Raw genomic sequence first — 24,261 nt, forward strand, 5'->3', positions numbered from 1 at the left:
GCCCGCTTTGAGGACAATACAGTGCCACTGACACGGCCTGCAACGAAAACATGCGGTCTCTCCTTCACTGCAGCCGAAGTGAGTAAGACATTTAAACGTGTTAACCCTCGCAAGGCTGCAGGCCCAGACGGCATCCCCAGCCACGCCCTCAGAGCATGCGCAGACCAGCTGGCCGATGTGTTTACGGACATATTCAATCAATCCTACACCAGTCTGCTGTTCCCACATGCTTCAAGAGGGCCACCATTGTTCCTGTTCCCAAGAAAGCTAAGGTAACTGAGCTAAACGACTACCGCCCGTAGCACTCACATCCGTCATCATGAAGTGCTTTGAGAGACTAGTCAAGGACCATATCACCTCCACCCTACCTGACACCCTTGACCCACTCCAATTTGCTTACCACCCAAATAGGTCCACAGACGATGCAATCTCAACCACACTGCACACTGCCCTAACCCATCTGGACAAGAGGAATACCTATGTGAGAATGCTGTTCATCGACTACAGCTCGGCATTCAACACCATAGTACCCTCCAAGCTCGTCATCAAGCTCGAGACCCTGGGTCTCGACCCCGCCCTGTGCAACTGGGTACTGGACTTCCTGACGGGCCGCCCCCAGGTGGTGAGGGTAGGCAACAACATCTCCTCCCCGCTGATCCTCAACACTGGGGCCCCACAAGGGTGCGTTCTGAGCCCTCTCCTGTACTCCCTGTTCACCCACGACTGCGTGGCCACGCACGCCTCCAACTCAATCATCAAGTTTGCGGACGACACAACAGTGGTAGGCTTGATTACCAACAACGACGAGACGGCCTACAGGGAGGAGGTGAGGGCCCTCGGAGTGTGGTGTCAGGAAAATAACCTCACACTCAACGTCAACAAAACTAAGGAGATGATTGTGGACTTCAGGAAACAGCAGAGGGAACACCCCCATCCACATCGATGGAACAGTTGTGGAGAGGGTAGCAAGTTTTAAGTTCCTCGGCATACACATCACAGACAAACTGAATTGGTCCACTCACACAGACAGCATCGTGAGGAAGGCGCAGCAGCGCCTCTTCAACCTCAGGAGGCTGAAGAAATTCGGCTTGTCACCAAAAGCACTCACAAACTTCTACAGATGCACAATCGAGAGCATCCTGGCGGGCTGTATCACCGCCTGGTATCGCAACTGCACCGCCCTCAACCGTAAGGCTCTCCAGAGGGTAGTGAGGTCTGCACAACGCATCACCGGGGGCAAACTACCTGCCCTCCAGGACACCTACACCACCCGATGCTACAGGAAGGCCATAAAGATCATCAAGGACATCAACCACCCGAGCCACTGCCTGTTCACCCCGCTGTCATCCAGAAGGCGAGGTCAGTACAGGTGCATCAAAGCTGGGACCGAGAGACTGAAAAACAGCTTCTATCTCAAGGCCATCAGACTGTTAAACAGCCACCACTAACATTGAGTGGCTACTGCCAACACACTGTCAATGACACTGACTCTACTCCAGCCACTTTAATCATGGGAATTGATGGGAAATGATGTAAATATATCACTAGCCACTTTAAACAATGCTACCTTATATAATGTTACTTACCCTACATTGTTCATCTCATATGCATACGTAGATACTGTACTCTATATCATCGACTGCATCCTTATGTAATACATGTATCACTAGCCACTTTAACTATGCCACTTGGTTTACATACTCATCTCATATGTATATACTGTACTCGATATCATCTACTGTATCTTGCCTATGCTGCTCTGTACCATCACTCATTCATATATCCTTATGTACATATTCTTTATCCCCCTACACTGTGTATAAGACAGTAGTTTTTTTTTTTTTTTTTTTTTTTGGGGAATTGTTAGTTAGATTACTTGTTCGTTATTACTGCATTGTCGGAACTAGAAGCACAAGCATTTCGCTACACTCGCATTAACATCTGCTAACCATGTGTATGTGACAAATAAAATTTGATTTGATTTGATTTGATGTTGTTAGGATATACTGTTTAAAATAGCATTTCAATACAGATTACCTTTTACCGTTACCAAAACCACAAAAAGTGAAACAGCTATCATATCACAGTTCTAAATGAGTGGCCAGTAGCTCAGGTGCTGTGCCCTGAAAACGTCTCAAAGACAAACCCCAGTACAGTACAGTAGTTTTGGTTTCTATTGAACTTCTCTCTTTTTCACCCTAATGCAGCAAAACAGTCACATCTGACGACTGCACACGTGAACAAATGTGACAAGATGGTGTGACTTTTGTTCGGTATGATGGTTGACACACTGAATGACTAATAGTACAGGTCTGTACTGAATGCACTGACTGACAGATTAAATGACAGACTGACAGGTTGACTGATATGCAGGCAGAGTGAGGGAAAGGAAGACGGATGGAGGGTATGTGAGGGGCCTATTGTCAGAGAAGCTGCTGGAAACTCACACTCTGTCAGCTGTAGTCTCTGTACACTGCATTATGAGGTATGATGTGAAATGTGAGCTTCCTGCAGTAGTCCTGCAGTGTAAGGTGTCAGGTAAGTGGGGTGTGATGTGATTATGTGTGAGCTAAGGGGGTGAGGTGAGAGGGTGTGAGAAGGGGGTAAGGACTAGGAGGTATCAGGTGTGTAAAGGGAGGTCTAGACCTCTCATTATGGGGTGAGTCACTGGCATCAACCCTCACATCACCCCTGGGCATTGTCATGTTACTTAGCTACTACACTGCCCAGCCCCAGTCTAGACAAGGAGTGGCAGAGCAGGGGGATTCCCAGCTGGAGACAGAGAAATTGTCTGGGCTGATGCCTGCTACCCTGCACTGTTCTGTGAGAGGGGCCTTCACTCTCTTCCCCTGCCCCTGTCTGAGTGGTCAGAGAAAGGTCAGGGCCTTTCTCTGACCACAGGCAGTAGTACTGACAGACAGACACAGTCTTGGCCACACTCCAACACTGATCGCTATGCCCAGGTCAGTCTTCATCAGATCACTACAGGAGGGCATTTTCATCAGCTCATTTTTTAAAGCTGTGTTTGGGTTCAAATGTAGTTTTTCCCTTCCACTGAAAATGAATCAGATATATAGAATTGATAAAAATGAAATTGAACACGTGTGTCCATCGCTATCTCTCTGTATGTGAGTAGTAAGCTCATGTGAGGAGATGTTGAGGAGAGTGATGGAGAGCTCGTGGTGTGTAAGTCTCTGAGGGACTATGTGAGCCAAGTGTGCGAGCGACTGTGAGAGCGTCCTAAGCAGAACCTTGTGGATGGCCCTGTGTGATTGTCACCCTAATTGCTTCCAGCTCTCTCTGTGTGTGTGTGTGTGTGTGTGTGGCAGGCAGCCCCTCTTGGGGATGCGACCACTTCAAGTGCGGTGGTGGGAGAGCCGGAGGCTCCCTGGAAAGAAGGGCTTGTCTCTAGCCGGCATCCCAAATAGCACCCTTTTCCCTACATAGTGCACTACTTTTGGCCAGGGCGCATAGGGCTCTGGTGTTAAGTAGTGCACTATACCGGGAATAGGGTGCCATTTGGGATGCAGATCCTGTCTCTGGGCTGCAGCTGCTGCTCGGCTCCACACGGCTCCACTGCTGCAGCTCAGGAATCAGGGGTGGAGTTTGTGTGCGTGTTTAAATTAAGCAGGAAGTACCACTTCACGTTTGTTCAGGAGAAGGTTAGAGGATGATTGTACTACTCTGCTGTGGTGACTGACAGGAGAAGGCTAGAGGATGATTGTACTACACTGCTGCGGTGAATGACAGGAGAAGGCTAGAGGATGATTGTACTACTCTGCTGTGGTGACTGACAGGAGAAGGCTAGAGGATGATTGTACTACTCTGCTGTGGTGACTGACAGGAGAAGGCTAGAGGATGATTGTACTACTCTGCTGTGGTGACTGACAGGAGAAGGCTAGAGGATGATTGTACTACTCTGCTGTGGTGACTGACAGGAGAAGGCTAGAGGATGATTGTACTACTCTGCTGTGGTGACTGACAGGAGAAGGCTAGAGGATGATTGTACTACTCTGCTGTGGTGACTGACAGGAGAAGGCTAGAGGATGATTGTACTACTCTGCTGTGGTGACTGACAGGAGAAGGCTTTCCCACTGGCCTGGCTGGTGTGTGTTAGGATGAGGGAGATGATAGGTTGACCTACCTTTCTGACTCATGTCTGTGGGCAGGTGAGGGGGGCTGGGGTTGAAGTGGTCGTTGCTGTAGGGCAGCAGGGACGTCAGGGGGTGCATCCCGTGAGACTGTTGGACCACTGAAACTTTGTTGGACTGCAACAGAGAGTGAGGGGGAGACAGACAGAGAGAGAGAGACAGACAGACATAATTTTAAGCATGGCTTGAAACAAACAGATGTGCTTTGGAAGCAGAATACATTTGCTCCCATTCGGTTGGCTGGGGATTCGGGGAGGGGTGGAGGGTGTGGGGGTACATTTGATCGATAGGACTTTGATGATCAAGGGAGGCTGCGTGAGAGCTTGTTTGCTTTCATGTTTCTGTTTACAAATGGCTTTCAATAACTTAGGTGAAATCCAGTTATTTCTAATGCTAACAGCATGCTGTGTGACATATGATATGTCACAGTGGTTACCATGTTGGAGGTATTCACCCGTTCCTGGACACAGTTCCAATAGCAGAGCCTTTCATATGTTGTCAGTGTGTGTATGTGTTTGAAAGTTTTTGGCTGAGGCATTGATTTTCATGTGTATGTACATACTTCAGAAAAGTTCTGTTTCTCTCTGCTGCTCTGAAGACTCCAGCAGCACAACAGGGAGAGGCTGAGGCTCGCCTGGCCGGCTTCACATTGGCCCCCTGCTGTTTTATAAAGTGAATGCCTTATCACTTTAAGGCAGTCCTTCCATGCGCGCCGACACACATTACTAAAACCCACTTTCAACATTACCCCTATCCCCACCTGATTACATCACATCTAAACCTCTTAAAACAGGTTCACATCAGTATGATGTGGGAGAGCTAAAACAAAATACTACCACTACTTGTAATGTTCCAAACACACAGCAACACAACATCAGAGCTGAGAGAGAGAAAGAGAGAGGTAATCGCAATAACTACCGTGGGATATGCGTCAACAGCAACCATAGGAAAATCCGTTGCATTGCCATTAACAGCAGATTCGTACATTTCCTCAGTGAAAACAATGTACTGAGCAAATGTCAAATTGGCTTTTTACCAAATTGCCATATGATAGAGAACATATTCACCCTGTACACCGTAATTGACAAACAACCAAAACAAACCAAAACAAAGGCTAAGTCTTCTCATGCTTTGTCGATTTCAAAAAAGCTTTTGACTCAATTTGGCATGAGGGTCGGCAATACAAATTGATGGAAAGTGGTGTTGGGGCACAAACATAAAATATTATAAAATCCATGTACACAAACAACAAGTGTGAGGTTAAAATTGGCAAAAAACACACACGCAGAAACTGGCCCAAGCCCCCCTGCTTCTCCTTCGCCCAAATCCAGACAGCTGATGTTCTGATAGAGCTGCAAAATCTGGATCCGTACAAATCAGCTGGGCTAGACCATCTGGACCCTCTTTTCCTAAAATTTTCCACCGCCATTGTTGCAACCCCTATTACTAGTCCGTTCAACCTCTCTTTCGTGTCGTCTGAGATCCCTAAAGATTGGAAAGCTGCCGTGGTCATCCCCCTCTTTAAAGGGGGAGACACTCTAGACCCAAACTGTTACAGACCTATATCCATCCTGCCCTGACTTTCTAAAGTCTTCAAAAGCCAAGTTAACAAACATCACCGTCCATTTCGAATCCCATCGTACCTTCTCCGTTATGCAATCTGGTTTCCGAGCTGGTCACGGGTGCACCTCAGCCACGCTCAAGGTCCTAAACGATATCATAACCACCATCGATAAAAGACAGTCCTGTGCAGCCGTCTTCATCGACCTGGCCAAGGCTTTCGACTCTGTCAATCACCGCATTCTTATCGGCGACTCAACAGCCTTGGTTTCTCTAATGACTGCCTCACCTGTTCAGTGTGCCATTCTTTGGATGCTGTGTTAACAAACCTCCAAACGAGCTTCAATGCCATACAACGCTCCTTCCGTGGCCTCCAACTGCTCTAAAATTCTAGTAAAACTAAATGCATTCTCTTCAACCAATCTCTGCCCGCACCCGCCTGCATCACTATTCTGGATGGTTCTGATTTAGAATATGTGGACAACTATAAATACCTAGGTGTCTGGCTAGACTCTAAACTCTCCTTCCAGACTCATTAAAAACACTTCTTAGGCATAGCCCCCTTTTTTTCAATTTTCGCCTAAAATGACATACCCAAATCTAACTGCCTGTAGCTCAGGCCCTGAATCAAGGATATGCATATTCTTGGTACCATTTGAAAGGAAACACTTTTAAGTTTGTGGAAATGTGAATTGAATGTAGGAGAATATAATAAAATAGATCTGGTAGAAGAAACTACAAAGAAAAAAAAAAACTTTTCCCCCCCTTTTTTCTACCTTTTTGAAATGCAACAGAAAGGTCCCACTTCTAACCATCACTCTGGTTGTGATTCCGATGGTGTACACAAGATGGCGGCAGTGTATGTGCAAAGTTTCATACTTCATTACTTGAAGTATAAGCGAACTACATGACATTTAGTGTGAAGTCACCCAGGTACATTTGGGCAAATTGTGAAGGAGACATTTATATTTATATAAACATTTTCTGCAAGAAAATCGTCAAATCTGTATACTTGGACTTGGCTTTTCCAGTATTAGTATTTCCAGTATTAGTAGCCATATTATAAGCTCAACATTTGTAAAAAAAAAAACAGTTTTCATAACTTCATAACTGAATATTCTTATAATTTTTGTCCAAAAGGAAAAGGCATGCTGTCGCACAAGGTTAGCAGCTACATTGTGCGACAGATACAGGGTTTCTGTAAATACTCCAGTAAAGCCCAGCTCATTGGCTATCTAGCTAGTTTTGTTTGACAAAGTTAGAGTCGATCAAGTGAAGACAGCCCATGTCATCGGTGTGCCATCGGTGTGCCATGTCTGACCAAATTTTGTGTCCTATAGGATATACTACACCCCAAATGATATAGTGAAGTCTGGTTACGCTCTAGGATCACTGAGGAATACATACGAGCATGATTTGACTGGTTGAAACAACGTTTAGGGTTAGATTTTCACAGATTTCTTTCTTTGCAAATTGAACGAGTGGAAATACAAAATCGATCGTGTATGCCATATGGAACTCTTTAGGATATGAAAAAGGATTTTATCTAACAAAACGACACTTCATGTTATCCCTGGGACGCTTTGGATGATAAATCAGAGCAAGATTTCAGAATGTAAGTACAAATTTCACCTTCAAAGGTGAATTTATCAAAACTATCGCGGTGAAAAAAGTGTTTTGTTGTTAGGAGCTTTCCTCAAACAATAGCATGGCATTTTCTCACAGTAATAGCTACTGTAAATTGGACAGTGCAGTTATATTAACAATAATTTAAGCCGATATAAGACACTTACAGTGGGGAGAACATGTATTTGATACACTGCCGATTTTGCAGGTTTTCTTACTCACAAAGCATGTAGAGGTCTGTAATTTTTATCATAGGTACACTTCAACTGTGAGAGACGGAATCTAAAACTAAAATCCAGAAAATCACGTTGTATGATTTTTAAGTAATTAAAATTGTTTTACGTTTATTTCACTATTGTTTATTATCTACATTCCTTTGGCAATGTTAACATATGATCCCCATGCCAATAAAGTCCTTAAATTGAAACTGAATTGAGAGAGTGAGAGGGAGGGGGTGGGGTCTACAGTATATTCAGGAGTGAAGGGGCTTTATTGGCATGGGAAACATATGTTAACATTGCCAAAGCTCTCGCTCTCTCTCTCTCTTTGCGTAGCTCTCTCTTTCTCTCTCTCTCCCCCTCTTTCTCCTTCTCTCCCTCTCTCAATTCAATTCAATGGTTCTGTTCCAAGTTCTGAGGGTGATGTACCATCATAACATTATAGCCACACAATTTAATATTTACATCTTTGCTTCCTAAAGGTAATTAGCCATCCTTGAAGTGGTTCTCTATGTGTGTTCCTTTTCTACACACACTCACAGAGACCAAATTATTATCACCCTCCCTCTATTAAACCACGTTGTAACGGGATACACGCATAGGAGCGAGCGCACACAAATACGCCCCCCCACACACACTCACACTCACAGAAAGGTGAATTAACTCAAGACTTCAATCTAACTCGTATCTAAATCTTTGGTCTCCAATAACATCAAAGACAAAATTCCAATTAGATATTAAACCTTTTAAAGTACAGCAAACGCACTGCGCTCATCCTTCAGTAATCTAATTTCACTTAAAAGGACATATATTAGCATATTGATATTGCCTTTTATCTGGCGGGGTTGTGTTTGAACAGGAATCCGGTGTTAAATAAGAGGTAATGGTGTTTGAGACATCACTGGGAATTAATGATGGATGATGACCTTCCCCCCCCGACGGCCAATAGGCTACACCTTGACCCATGTCTCTGCCGCTTCATTCCCTATGCTGATGAAACACTTTACACATAATGTATTCTTTGGTGTTCACAGACCTAAGAAGGTTTTTTTGAAGCGGAAATTAGTGGTCCTGTTCGCAGCACAGCCAGAGTGCTTTGAGAGTAACGTCTTTAATCTCTATTTCATCGTTGATACATTAAACACACTCACTTCTCCATTGTTCATCATCTTGGCCCTCTGCTATATATCAAGGTTGAATGAGCTACAATCATTTGAATTGAATTGTCTTGTTTGGGGCTTTCAAGTAGGTTAAAAAATACATTGTTCTTAATCGACTTACCTGTATAAATAAAGGTTTAAAAAAAAGAGAGATAAAATCCAAATCAGAGTCATGTTGTTAATTTGTTAGTTTTGTAACATTGTCATGAATTAAGATAAAAGATAAAATGGCACTAATAAAACACTCATTTCACACGTGAATCAGTTGCAAGTTCCCATGAATTGCCGTTGTGTTAAGTACAGAAAACTGCTATGGTTGTAATGTCATGTACTGTTCATTATGTTACAGACCCTGTTCCGATTGTACTGCATACAGTGTAGGCTATCTGACGCCCCTGTGAATTCCCACATTGAGTGGCTGGGATGCAGACACAGACAGGCAAGTACACAGATGAGCAGGAGGGGCGACAGATGTGACTTAACCCATCCACTGTACCAGCGCCACACTGAGCCAGAGCCTTGCTGTGGTGCTCTAGGCATTACTCATATACACACCCTCAGGTTTGTGTGCGAGCAGTGGTATAGAGGGGAAAATTACCCACACCTGACAGTGTGAGAGTGAAAGGGCTGGCTGAAGGGGCACAGAAAGTCGTCAGAATGAGACCTGAGACATTTACATTCTGTTTGATCCTGGAACTGGGTCTGTGCTATATATGGATACAGGTCAGCTAGGGATGGAAATCATTTTAAGAGTGGATGATTAAGTTTAAGGTTCTATAAAAAGACTGAGACAGTAAAACAACAACAACAACAAGTAGAAGGCTGTTGTGGATAAGAGTGATGCTGTTTGGACATTTGTATGTGTGTGTGTGTGTGTGTGTGTGTGTGTGTGTGTGTGTGTGTGTGTGTGTGTGTGTGTGTGTGTGTGTGTGTGTGTGTGTGTGTGTGTGTGTGTGTGTGTGTGTGTGTGTGTGTGTGCGTGCGTGCGTGCGTGCGTGCGCGCTTTTGTGGATGTGTTTATGAATGTGTCCCACTGGGCACAAACTGGTTGAATCAACATTGTAAATGTATTGTGATGTGGAATCTACGTGGAAAATACATTGGATTTGAAAAATGTCATCCTTATAAACTGTTGTTTTGAGGTGAAATTTCTACCACAGGATTATGTCATCGTGGTAACCAAATTTCAACATAGACAAAGGTTGTATAAAATATGTTGAATTTGGACCTTTAAAACAATGTCAGATCTTTAAGGTTATAACCACTATCAGAAAAAATTATTAATCAATCTACAGCTACACTTTGGGCTCCTATCCAGGGTTTTAACAGCTCTGTTTAGCTATGATATTAGTCACTGACTATTACCAATGTGCGTGAGAATGATTGATGAGAGATCTCCACTTAAAAATGAAATAGATTCTCTGTTCCTATCAAACTCATTCCAAAGCGCAGGTTTAACAGAGCAAATGAAATGTAACCATATATCATCAATGATGCTATTTAAAACGTTATAGTGCCTTCAGAAAGTATTTACACTCATTTACTTCTTCCACATGCTGTTGTGTTACAGCCTACATTTGAGATTTTACACAATACCTCATAATGTCAAAGTGGAATAATGTTTTTTTAAAGTTTTTTTTATATACAAATGAATGAAAAATGAGAAGCTGAAATGTCTTGCGTCAAAAAGAATTCAACCCCTTTGTTATGACAAGCCTAAATAAGTTCAGGAGTACAAAACAAGTCACATAATTAGTTGCATGGACTCACTCTGTGTGCAATAATAGTGTTTAACATGATTTTTGAATGACTACCTCATCTCTGTACCCCACACATACAATTATATGTAAGGTCCTTCAAACCAGCAGTGAATTTCAAACACAGATTCAACCACAAAGACCAGGGAGGTTTTCCACTGCCTCACAAAGAAGGGCATCTATTGGCAGTGGTGGAAAAAGAACCCAACGGTCATACTTGGATAAAAGTAAAGATACCTTAAAAGTAAATGTGTGTTTAATGAGTGCCAGATCAGAGGCAGTAGGGATGACCAGGGATGTTCGCTTGATAAGTGTGTGAATTAGACTGTCCTGCTAAGCATTCAAAATATAACGAGTACTTTTGGGTTTCAGGGAAAATGTAAGGAGTAAAAAGTACATTATTTTCTTTAGGAATGTAGTGGAGTAAAAGTCAAAAAGTTGTCAAAAATATAAATAGTAAAGTAAAGTACACATACCCCAAAAAACGACTTAAGTAGTAGTTATTTTAAAGTATTTTTACTTAAGTACTTTACATCACTGCCTATTGGTAGATGGGTTAAAAAGAAGAAAAAAAGACATTGAATATCCCTTTGAGCATGGTGAAGTTATTAATTACACTCTTTGTGGTGTATCAATACACCCAGTCACGACAAAGATACAGGCGTCCTTCCTAACTTAGTTGGCAGAGAGGAAAGAAACTGCTCAGGGTTTACAGCCAATGTTTTCAAGCATGGTGGTGGCTGCATCATGTTATGGGTAGGCTTGTCATCGGCAAGGACTATGGAGTTTTTTAGGATAAAAAGAAAAGGAATAGAGCTAAGCACAGGCTAAATCCTAGAGGAAAACCTGGTTCAGTCTTCTTTCCTGGGAGACAAATTCACATTTTAGCAGGACAATAACCTAAAACACAAGGTCAAATCTACACTGGGGTTGCTTACCAAGATGACATTGAATGTTCCTGAGTGGCCTAGTTACAGTTTTGAGTTAAATCGGCTTGAATCTATGTCAAGACTTGAAAATGGCTGTCTAGCAATGATCAGCAACCAACTTGACAGAGCTTGAAGAATTTTCTGAAGAATAATGTGCAAATATTATACAATCCAGGTGTGCAAAGCTCTTAGAGACTTACCCAGAAAGACTGACAGCTGTAATTGCTGCCAAAGGTGCTTCTACAAAGTATTGACTCAGTGGTGGGAATACTTATGTAAATGAGATATTTCTGTATTTAATTTTCAATACATTTGCAAACATTTCTAAAAACATGTTTTCACTTTGTCATTCAGGGGTAATATGTGTAGATGTGTGTGAAAAAAATAAATACACAACAAAACATGTGGAATAAGTCAAGGGGCGTGAATACTTTCTAAAGCCACTGTAGCATTTACAAAGTCATCACCAGTGATTGTTTCAATTCAACCCAGAATTCAACAGAAATAGACAATACAATAAGCCTAAGGTTTCAAGCTCTGGTTGATTTCAAATGTAATGATAATAATTGATGTTGTATTGTGTTTAGTTGTCAATGCAACCAAATATCAGCATTTGAAGGAGATCTACTGCTTGGATAGTTCCAACTGTACCTCTGGCTTTAGTTCCAGTTTGTCTACAAATGTATTATTATTATGTTGGATTCATGTCTCCATCTCAAACAAAAATGTGCATTTAAAAGTGCCTTTCAAGTTTGATTGGATTTAGTCCTGTTCTTTAACTTAGATTTTTGGTTGAGAAGAGACATTAATCCAACATATCAATAATTAATTTGTAGACAAACTGGAATTAAAGCCAGACTAAGTTAGTGGCACCTAGTCTTGGCCTACACTTGATTTAGACTAAATAAATTGGCCTACACTTGATTTAGACTAAATAAATTGGCCTACACTTTATTTAGACTAAATAAATTGGCCTACACTTGATTTAGACTACATTATTGCAAGCTAAATGTTTCTGATCAGTGACAAATTAGCAAACTAATAGACGAGCTATACCACCTCCACTTATTAACCAAATGTACAGATGGAGGCCTAGGCTAATAAGTGTCTGGAGTGAAGTAATCCACTTGTTAAGCTACTTATATAACATGTTGGCAAGATTATCTGAGCAGCCCTCACCTCAATTTAGCTAACATTTCCCCAGCCTAATTGTAGCATAACCAATATCCAAAAAACTAAAATCTTGTCATTAATTGATTCATCAAGACGAGTCCACAGGCTTGTCTCATAGCAGGATGATGTCACTTTCCCAATCAAAGCGGTGCTGAAATGATCATCTAGTTGACCACACGCAGCCTGAAGCAGGTAGGCTATTGCTTAAAATGTATTACAACGATTGGATAACTTTGGGAGTTTCAGTCAACAACAATTTGATACATGCCTTCAATTGCATTAGCCTACTTTATTGCATTATTTTCATCATTCAGTGATATTTATTAACACATAAGAAAACAGTGCATGTTTAATGGTGGGCTGTGCCAAGAGATGGGCGAAGTGACATGCCTTGCAAAGTTTAGAACTGGTTAACGGGCACTGCCTAGCATAGTGAATGCAAATTACGGCTACATTTCATACTAAGCCGTAGGCATAACTTAACCAAAATTATTACTAGATTGTTAGGTCAGAAATCAAATGTTTTGGTTTTAATATCGGCAATACCTTTAAGATATAAAGAAAAGTCTGAAAAAAGTTGGCGGTATGGTAAAGTTGGCAGAAAAAGGTCTTCATATGGAAGGGATATGAGACCGAGGAGGAAGAACTGCGTAACCTGAGTGATAGGGGGCGGGGCTTGGTGTGTGTGTGGGAAACAGCCACAAGAGAACAAAAAGAGAGTCAACTATAAAAACTGACGTTACACACGGTTGAGTGGCGTTTTAAAATGTTTTACACACGGTTGGGTGGCGTTTTAAAATGTTTTACACACGGTTGAGTGGCGTTTTAAAATGTTTTACACACGGTTGAGTGCCGTTTTAAAATATTTTACACACGGTTGAGTGCCGTTTTAAAATATTTTACACACGGTTGAGTGACGTTTTAAAATATTTTACACACGGTTGAGTGGCGTTTTAAAATGTTTTACACACGGTTGAGTGGCGTTTTAAAATGTTTTACACACGGGTGAGTGGCGTTTTAAAATAATTTACACACGGTTGAGTGGCGTTTTAAAATGTTTTACACACGGTTGAGTGGCGTTTTAAAATGTTTTACACACAGTTGAGTGGCGTTTTAAAATGATTTACACACGGTTGAGTGGCGTTTTAAAATATTTTACACACGGTTGAGTGGCGTTTTAAAATATTTTACACACGGTTGAGTGGCGTTTTAAAATGTTTTACACACGGTTGAGTGGCGTTTTAAAATGTTTTACACACGGTTGAGTGGCGTTTTAAAATGTTTTACACACGGTTGAGTGGCGTTTTAAAATGTTTTACACATGGTTGAGTGGCGTTTTAAAATGTTTTACACACGGTTGAGTGGCGTTTTAAAATGTTTTACACACGGTTGAGTGGCGTTTTAAAATGTTTTACACACGGTTGAGTGACGTTTTAAAATGTTTTACACACGGTTGAGTGGCGTTTTAAAATGTTTTACTCACGGTTGAGTGGCGTTTTAAAATGTTTTACACACGGTTGAGTGCCGGTTTAAAATATTTTACACACGGTTGAGTGCCGTTTTAAAATATTTTACACACGGTTGAGTGGCGTTTTAAAATGTTTTACACACGGTTGAGTGGCGTTTTAAAATGTTTTACACACGGTTGAGTGCCGGTTTAAAATATTTTACACACGGTTGAGTGGCGTTTTAAAATATTTTACACACGGTTGAGTGACGTTTTAAAATATTTTACACACGGTTGAGTGGCGTTTTAAAATGTTTTACACACGGTTGAGTGGCGTTTTGAAATATTTTACACACGGTTGAGTGACGTTTTAAAATATTTTACACACGGTTTGGCGTTTTAAAATATTTTACACACGGTTGAGTGACGTTTTAAAATATTTTACACACGGTTGAGTGCCGGTTTAAAATATTTTACACACGGTTGAGTGGCGTTTTAAAATATTTTACACACGGTTGAGTGACGTTTTAAAATATTTTACACACGGTTGAGTGGCGTTTTAAAATGTTTTACACACGGTTGAGTGGCGTTTTGAAATGTTTTACACACGGTGGAGTGGCGTTTTAAAATATTGCATGTGATATGGATCTCTTGCGATATGTGTATTGCGCATGCCAATATTAATCATTTTATGTGAATTTGATTAATTGTGCAGCCCTAATTCAACCTTAAAATGAGTAGCACATCCATGGCCACATTTCGAGGTTACTGTAACTATACATTTCTTATGCACTGTAATCATAAAGTGAGGATTTTCAAGATAGCATACATAGGTCTGTGCAGGTCTGTGCAGGGCTTCACAGTTGATCACCATGTACTTGTAATGTAATCTCAACTGCAACCCTGGTCATTTGGTTCTGCTTCAGTGATAACACATCAATCTGTTGTATAAATAAACCAACAATTTGACATTGGTTTTTCCACTGGAATTTGGTTGTGCTTTTAGATGGTTGAAAGCATAGTGGTAACAACTATCTTTTGGCTGTCTTTTTGATTGGGTGAATATAGGCTGTAATCTCATTGATCAACGTCAGCACCAAATATTACCCAATGAACCACATTGATATGACGTAGTGTGCCCAGTAGGGTGTGTTTGTGTATACATGTGTTCCACATGAGGCTGCTGAGGGGAGGAAGGCTCATATTAATGTCTGGAATGGAGTGAATGGAATGGCATCAAACACATGGAAACCATGGAAACCATGATGTATTTGATTTCATTCCACTGATTCCGCTCCAGTCATTACCACAAGCCAGTCCTCCCCTATTAAAGCGCCACCGACCTCCTGTGATGTGTTCTCCATATGTGTGTGTGTACCCTATGAGTATATCCAGTGCCCAGGGTCCATGTCCAGTGGCTGACGGTCAGGCAGAAGTACTCCTGTCACTGACACTCCCTGCCATTATAGCACCAACAACAGCCAATCACACAGAGTAGGAGGCCCAATCTGGAAGTGATTGTGCCTCTCCAGAGTTACCCAAAATGAGCACCACTTAGTTTGAGGTTTGAGAACATCAAAGCCCAGGCAGACATAACAACGCACTGAACATAGCCATGTATAAAGACTCAAACACGCACACAACACTGTGGACATCTATGTTGGTGGGGCAGATGCTGGGCTATGTTGGTGGGGCAGATGCTGGGCTATGTTGGTGGGGCAGATGCTGAGCTATGTTGGTGGGGCAGATGCTGAGCTATGTTGGTGGGGCAGATGCTGAGCTATGTTGGTGGGGCAGATGCTGAGCTATGTTGGTGGGGCAGATGCTGAGCTATGTTGGTGGGGCAGATGCTGGGCTATGTTGGTGGGGCAGATGCTGGGCTATGTTGGTGGGGCAGATGCTGGGCTATGTTGGTGGGGCAGATGCTGGGCTATGTTGGTGGGGCAGATGCTGAGCTATGTTGGTGGGGCAGATGCTGAGCTATGTTGGTGGGGCAGATGCTGGGCTATGTTGGTGGGGCAGATGCTGAGCTATGTTGGTGGGGCAGATGCTGAGCTATGTTGGTGGGGCAGATGCTGGGCTATGTTGGTGGGGCAGATGCTGGGCTATGTTGGTGGGGCAGATGCTGGGCTATGTTGTTGGGGCAGATGCTGGGCTATGTTGTTGGGGCAGATGCTGGGCTATGTTGTTGGGGCAGATGCTGGGCCAGATGCTGAGCTATGTTGGTGGGGCAGATGCTGGGCTATGTTGGTGGGGCAGATGCTGAGCTATGTTGGTGGGGCAGATGCTGAGCTATGTTGGTGGGGCAGATGCTGGGCTATGTTGGTGGGGCAGATGCTGGGCTATGTTGGTGGGGCAGATGCTGGGCTATGTTGGTGGGGCAGATGCTGAGCTATGTTGGTGGGGCAGATGCTGAGCTATGTTGGTGGGGCAGATGCTGGGCTATGTTGGTGGGGCAGATGCTGGGCTATGTTGGTGGGGCAGATGCTGAGCTATGTTGGTGGAGCAGATGCTGGGCTATGTTGTTGGGGCAGATGCTGGGCTATGTTGTTGGGGCAGATGCTGGGCTATGTTGTTGGGGCAGATGCTGGGCCAGATGCTGAGCTATGTTGGTGGGGCAGATGCTGGGCTATGTTGGTGGGGCAGATGCTGAGCTATGTTGGTGGGGCAGATGCTGGGCTATGTTGGTGGGGCAGATGCTGAGCTATGTTGGTGGGGCAGATGCTGAGCTATGTTGGTGGGGCAGAGTGTCACCTCTGTGCAGCACTATGGAAATGCTCCATTGCAGAGCCATGCTGTCTCTAACGTAACAATAGATGGGACTGAGGGACAGACGGACAGGCCAACCCACTGTACAAACATGCGGACTAACCATCTCAATCTAAATGAGCACAGACAGACAACAATAAAGATGTGTTCAGCTCCACTGAAATAGTCTTTAATGGTCTGGTTAAAAACTTAACTAACAGTCACAGGAAGTAGGGGTGCTGAGGGTGTCTCACAAAGTCTCACAAAAGCAGTGCACTGAGCCTTTACTAGTCCTGTATTAGCGGAAGGATACAGCCGCCTGAAGACCGAACCCCCCTCACGTCATTGAAAAAGGTCAGCCCCACACCCCCAAACTAGTTCCCGCTGCTATTTGAACTAATGGTCTTCCTGTTCATATCATCAGAGGAGTCATCCGTAAACATAATATTGACGCGGAATTAAGGGAAATGAGATGACCACAGAAGTCATAAATCCTGGTGAAAACACACACTTCCTCCTTTTTATGGTTTATCAACACAATAGATAAACCTTTTGACACAGAGACCCAGACATATTTGTTTCTTTAGTGGTGTTCTGTTCACAGAACCAGACATATTTGTTTGTTTAATGGCGTTCTGTGTCTGAACCAGACCATAAGCAGTGAAATAAGAGCATTGTCAAAGCGGTTGAAAGTATGACGTGTCTGGTTATTATTGGGTGTTCATTGTTTGTGTGAAATGTCAAGACTTCCATATGGACCGTAGTCTCTGACCTCGTTGGGGGCTGTGGTAGGGAATGGGGTTGGAACCACGTTCTGAGTCCCATACAACGCACGTGACCTTTTGTGAATCCACCCTTTAACTTTACAGGGTAAAGATCCCCCTTCAAAATGTTCTTAAAGATCCCCTTTGAATCAAATCCCGTCAGTCAGTGGTTGAATGGACTGACTGTAATAGTGTTCAACAGACTATACATTCAGCACTGTGTGAATCATAGTGAAACCTGTCCTCTACGGCGGATGGGACAGCTTTCACTCACAGCATGTTTCTGAAAGCAGACTTGGCAGCCTGCTGGGAAATATCACAGCATATCAAAAAACCCTGCCATGAACTAAAAATATACTATTATCATTAGACTTATTGACTTCTAAAACTGATCACAACTTCCTTTATCAATGAAAACCCCCTCTATACTGTTTCACTGTCATCCTTGTTCTAGAAAAGCACAAGAAAGCTGAGGGTTCTGGCATTAGAGAGAGAAATTGAGAAGAGATGAGAAGAGGGGGTGAGAAGGAGAGAAGAGGGGGTGAGAAGATGAGAAGAGGGGGTGAGAAGGAGAGAAGAGGGGGTGAGAAGAGGTGAGAAGAGGGGGTGAGAAGAGATGAGAAGAGGGGGTGAGAAGGAGAGAAGAGGGGGTGAGAAGAGGGGGTGAGAAGAGGGGGGTGAGAAGAGATGAGAAGAGGGGGGTGAGAAGGAGAGAAGAGGGGGTGAGAAGAGGGGGTGAGAAGAGATGAGAAGAGGGGTGAGAAGAGATGAGAAGAGGGGGTGAGGAGAGATGAGAAGGAGAGAAGAGGGGTGGGAGAGAAGAGGGGGTGAGGAGAGATGAGAAGAGGGGTGAGAAGGAGAGAAGAGGGGGGTGAGAAGAGATGAGAAGAGGGGGAGAAGAGATGAGAAGAGATGAGAAGATGAGAAGGGGTGAGAAGAGATGAGAAGAGGGGTGAGAAGAGATGAGAAGAGGGGTGAGAAGAGATGAGAAGAGGGGGTGAGAAGAGATGAGAAGAGGGGGTGAGAAGAGATGAGAAGAGGGGAGGGGGTGAGAAGAGAAGAGGAGGGTGAGAAGAGATGAGAAGAGGAGGGTGAGAAGAGATGAGAAGAGGAGGGTGAGAAGAGATGAGAAGAGGAGGGTGAGAAGAGGAGGATGAGAAGAGGAGGGTGAGAAGAGAGGGTGAGAAGAGATGAGAAGAAGGGGGTGAGAAGAGATGAGAAGAGGGGGTGAGAAGAGATGAGAAGAGGGGGAGAAGAGGAGGGTGAGAAGAGATGAGAAGAGGGGGTTGAGAAGAGATGAGAAGAGGGGAGGGGGTGAGAAGAGATGAGAAGAGGAGGGTGAGAAGAGAAGAAGAGGAGGGTGAGAAGAGGAGGGTGAGAAGAGATGAGAAGAGATGAGAAGAGGAGGGTGAGAAGAGATGAGAAGAGGAGGGTGAGAAGAGATGAGAAGAGGGGGTGAGAAGAGATGAGAAGAGGGGGTGAGAGAGAAAGAGAAGAGATGAGAAGAGGGGGGTGGGAGAGAAGAGAGGGAGAGACATGAGAGCGAAAAGAGAAAAGACAGAGAGAGGGGTGATCTCGTCCCTAAGTAAGTGAAATAATACCCATAGGTAAGGCATGGTAAGTTAGGCACCAGTCCTCTCTCTGGTTTACCACTCAGAACTTCCCTCAGCATGGCTACTGCTTGGCCGTCTCAATCCTCAGTGAGCCGCCCACCAACATACTAATTACAGAGTCACATGACAGCCCTCTGTAGCTCCCCCTCACATGATAAGACCTAGCGGGGTCTGCTACTCGGTCTCCAGGAGTGTGTGTGTGTTGTGTGTGTGGGTTGGGGATCTGTCAGGGAGGGTTGGTCCAATGCACCGCAGGGCAGGGTAGGGGTGGGGTGTGCCAGAGTGTCCTCTACTCTACACACCACTTACTGGGCTCTTTATTAAATGGTGGGAACATCAAAGGACTGGGAGAAGAGAGGAGTGTCTTTGATGGGGGGTGGGGGGGCACTGTACTTCCACTCTGAACTTTGGACTACATTTGTCATAGTATGGAAGTGGTAACTGTTTCAGTCCAAGAGGTCCCTTTCAGTTCAGACATCTCAACACTTCCCCTCAGAATGACATGACCGAATTGTGTAAACTCCACCCCAAGTTCCCGTGCCATGAATCAGTCTATAAAGTGTAAATGGTATACTCTGCTTTCCAGTGTTTACAAACAAAGCAATGTAAATGTCTCTGAAGTCTTTCTGTCTAGTCAGAGAGCTCCACTGATTTGAGATTAGAGATGAGCCTCTTCTTTCTATCAGAGGGGATGCTGATAGAGGAGGATGATAGAGGAGGATGATAGAGGAGGGTGATAGGGAGGATGATAGAGGAGGATGATAGAGGAGGGTAATAGAAGAAGATGATAGAGGAGGATGATAGAGGAGGGTGATAGAGGAGAGTAATAGAAGAAGATGATAGAGGAGGGTGAGAGGAGTGTAATAGAAGAGGGTGATAGAAGAAGATGATAGAGGAGGATGATAGAGGAGGATGATAGAGGAGGGTGATAGAAGATGGTGATAGAGGAGGGTGATAGAAGAAGATGATAGAGGATGATAGAGGAGGATGATAGAAGAGGGTGATAGAGGAGGATGATAGAGGAGGATGATAGAGGAGGATGATAGAGGAGGATGATAGAAGGGGGTGATAGAGGAGGATGATAGAGGAGGGTGATAGAAGAGGGTGATAGAATAGGGTGATAGAGGAGGGTGATAGAGGATGATGATAGAGGAGGGTGATAGAATAGGGTGATAGAGGAGGGTGATAGAGGATGATGATAGAGGAGGGTGATAGAGGAGGATGACAGAAGAGAGTGATAGAGGGTAATAGAAGAGGATGATAGAGGAGGGTGATAGAGGAGGGTAATAGAAGAGGATGATAGAGGAGGGTGATCGAGGAGGATGATAGAAGAGAGTGATAGAGGAGGGGAAGTGAGGAAGGAGGAGTAAGTAAATAAGGAGGAGGGGTTGGTTCTCCCCCACCCAGTGAAGTGAGATAAACAGATCATTTGTGGACAAAAGAAGCCTGAGGCAAGTGACCAATCAGAACATTCTTCAATAAGACTCCATTTAGCTGTCACAGTTATTACAGCATAACTCTCAACACCCTGCACTGTATGTCTAGCTGACTGTCTAACTCAACCCTGAACTCCCGCTCTTCATAGAGGCACAAACAAACTAGTGCTGATTGAAACGACACCCACCACCCCTGATGAAATCTACCCTGTCCCTGATTCTGCTTTCAGCTGCTCAGTTCAATGGCTATTGCTAAAATAATGGATCAATCCATTCAAAACCAGCACAAACAGTCCACACACATCCTAGCTGACTAGACTCCATTTCAGTGTGAAGGAAGTCTCTGGTGAAGTCTACCTAACGGAGTGGAGCAGAGACAAGCTTTGCCGAATTTAGCTCTGACTACATCGATTTGCCCAGGGTGAATACTTCAAAAAGAATAATAATGAAATGCTTACCTTGTACCTATGTTTATCCTCTGTATTTGCTTGCCATTCTTTGTTTGCTGAATTCCATACAACCACAGACTGTTTCCTTGTTGAGATTCAATTGGCACATGCACATTTTCACTGAGTTGACATCTTAGAGCAACAGCAATGAGCAAACAGTCTGTGGTTGTATTTGATTAACGTTTATTTAAAAAGTATGGATTTCAGCAAACAAGTAAAGGCACGCAACTACGCAAGCCTGGTCTCTGCTCCACTCTGTTGGTGGAGTTCATCAGAAACTTCCTTCACCACGGAACAGCGTTTAGTATAGGCCCTCAAACCATCATGGTCACCTAATAATCCCCAGTTTACAATTGGCTCATTCATCTCCCTCCTCTCCCCTGTAACTATTCCCCAGGTCATTGCTGCAAATGAGCACGTGTTCTCAGTCAATTTACTTGGTAAAATAACAAATAAATAAATAAATGAGGCAGCTACACACGCCCAAGTCCTATCTTTCTACAGTATCAATCTATATATCTATCTACAGTATCAATCTATATATCTATCTACAGTATCAATCTATATATCTATCTACAGTATGTATTTATATATCTACAGTATGTATTTATATATCTACAGTATGTATTTATATATCTACAGTATGTATTTATATATCTACAATATCTATCTATATATCTACAATATCTATCTATATATCTACAATATATATCTACAACAATATCTATCTATCTATCTATCTACAGTATCTATCTATCTATCTATCTATCTATCTATCTATCTACAGTGTCTATCTATCTATCTATCTATCTATCTATCTATCTATCTATCTATCTATCTATCTATCTATCTATCTATCTATCTATCTATCTATCTATCTATCTATCTATCTATCTATCTATCTATCTACAGTGTCTATCTATCTACAGTGTCTATCTATCTATCTACAGTATCTATCTGTCTATCTTATCTATCTAATCTACAGTGTCTATCTATCTACAGTGTCTATCTATCTATCTATCTATCTATCTATCTATCTATCTATCTATCTATCTATCTATCTATCTATCTATCTATCTATCTATCTATCTAGTGTCTATCTATCTACAGTGTCTACATATCTATCTACAGTATATATCTATCTACAGTATCTATCTATCTACCTATCTATCTACAGTGTCTAGCTATCTACAGTATCTATCTATCTACCTATCTATCTACAGTGTCTATCTATCTATCTACCTATCTATCTACAGTGTCTATCTATCTATCTATCTATCTATCTATCTATCTATCTATCTATCTATCTATCTATCTATCTATCTATCTATCTATCTATCTATCTATCTATCTATCTATCTATCTATCTATCTATCTATCTATCTATCTATCTATCTATCTGTCTATCTATCTACAGTGTCTACATATCTATCTACAGTATATATCTATCTACAGTATCTATCTATCTACCTATCTATCTACAGTGTCTATCTATCTACAGTATCTATCTATCTACCTATCTATCTACAGTGTCTATCTATCTATCTATCTATCTATCTATCTATCTATCTATCTATCTATCTATCTATCTATCTATCTATCTATCTATCTATATCTATCTATCTATCTATCTATCTATCTATCTATCTATCTATCTATCTATCTATCTATAGTATCTATCTACAGTGTCTGCCTATCTACCTACAGTGTCTATCTATCTATCTATCTACCTATCTATCTACAGTGTCTATCTATCTACAGTGTCTATCTATCTACAGTGTATATCTATCTACAGTATCTATCTATCTATCTATCTATCTATCTATCTATCTATCTATCTATCTATCTATCTATCTATCTATCTATCTATCTATCTATCTATCTATCTATCTATCTATCTATCTATCTATCTATCTATCTATCTATCTATCTATCTATCTATCTATCTACAGTATCTATATATCTACAGTATCTATCTACAGTATCTATCTATCTATCTATCTATCTATCTATCTATCTACAGTATCTATCTATCTATCTATCTATCTATCTATCTATCTATCTATCTACAGTATCTATATATCTACAGTATCTATCTACAGTATCTATCTATCTATCTATCTATCTATCTATCTATCTATCAGTATCTATCTATCTATCTATCTATCTATCTATCTATCTATCTATCTATCTATCTATCTATCTATCTATCTATCTATCTATCTATCTATCTATCTATCTATCTATCTATCTATCTATCTACAGTATCTATATATCTACAGTATCTATCTACAGTATCTATCTATCTATCTATCTATCTATCTATCTATCTACAGTATCTATCTATCTACAGTATCTACAGTATCTACAGTATCTACAGTATCTACAGTATCTATCTATCTATCTATCTATCTATCTATCTATCTATCTATCTATCTATCTATCTATCTATCTATCTACAGTGTCTATCTATCTATCTATCTATCTATCTATCTATCTATCTATCTATCTATCTATCTATCTATCTATCTATCTATCTATCTATCTATCTATCTATCTATCTATCTACAGTGTCTATCTATCTATCTATCTATCTATCTATCTATCTATCTATCTATCTATCTATCTATCTATCTATCTATCTATCTATCTATCTATCTATCTATCTATCTATCTATCTATCTATCTATCTATCTATCTAGTGTCTATCTATCTACAGTGTCTACATATCTATCTACAGTATATATCTATCTACAGTATCTATCTATCTATCTATCTATCTATCTATCTATCTACCTATCTATCTACAGTGTCTATCTATCTACAGTATCTATCTATCTACCTATCTATCTACAGTGTCTATCTATCTATCTATCTATCTATCTATCTATCTATCTATCTATCTATCTATCTATCTATCTATCTATCTATCTATCTATCTATCTATCTATCTATCTATCTATCTATCTATCTATCTATCTATCTACAGTATCTATCTATCTATCTATCTATCTATCTATCTATCTATCTATCTATCTATCTATCTATCTATCTATCTATCTATCTATCTATCTATCTATCTATCTATCTATCTATCTATCTATCTATCTATCTAGTGTCTATCTATCTACAGTGTCTACATATCTATCTACAGTATATATCTATCTACAGTATCTATCTATCTATCTATCTATCTATCTATCTATCTATCTATCTATCTATCTATCTAT

The 24,261-nt window shown here is 41.8% G+C and overlaps 1 protein-coding gene across 9 annotated transcripts in view; it reads right to left on the bottom strand.

Annotated features, from left to right (window-relative positions):
* The window catches only part of LOC112228202 (transcription factor 7-like 2), an 86,126-nt gene that overhangs the window by 24,610 nt on the left and 37,255 nt on the right, over positions 1 to 24,261 (bottom strand). For all 9 annotated transcript variants that reach the window (XM_024393308.2, XM_024393312.2, XM_024393311.2 and 6 more), the window contains exon 4: positions 4,145 to 4,268. In XM_024393308.2, coding sequence (XP_024249076.2) covers positions 4,145 to 4,268 — 124 coding nt within the window. The remainder of the gene's footprint in view (positions 1 to 4,144; positions 4,269 to 24,261) is intronic.

The sequence above is a fragment of the Oncorhynchus tshawytscha genome, linkage group LG30, assembly GCF_018296145.1.
Source record: "Oncorhynchus tshawytscha isolate Ot180627B linkage group LG30, Otsh_v2.0, whole genome shotgun sequence".
Taxonomy (NCBI): domain Eukaryota; kingdom Metazoa; phylum Chordata; class Actinopteri; order Salmoniformes; family Salmonidae; genus Oncorhynchus; species Oncorhynchus tshawytscha.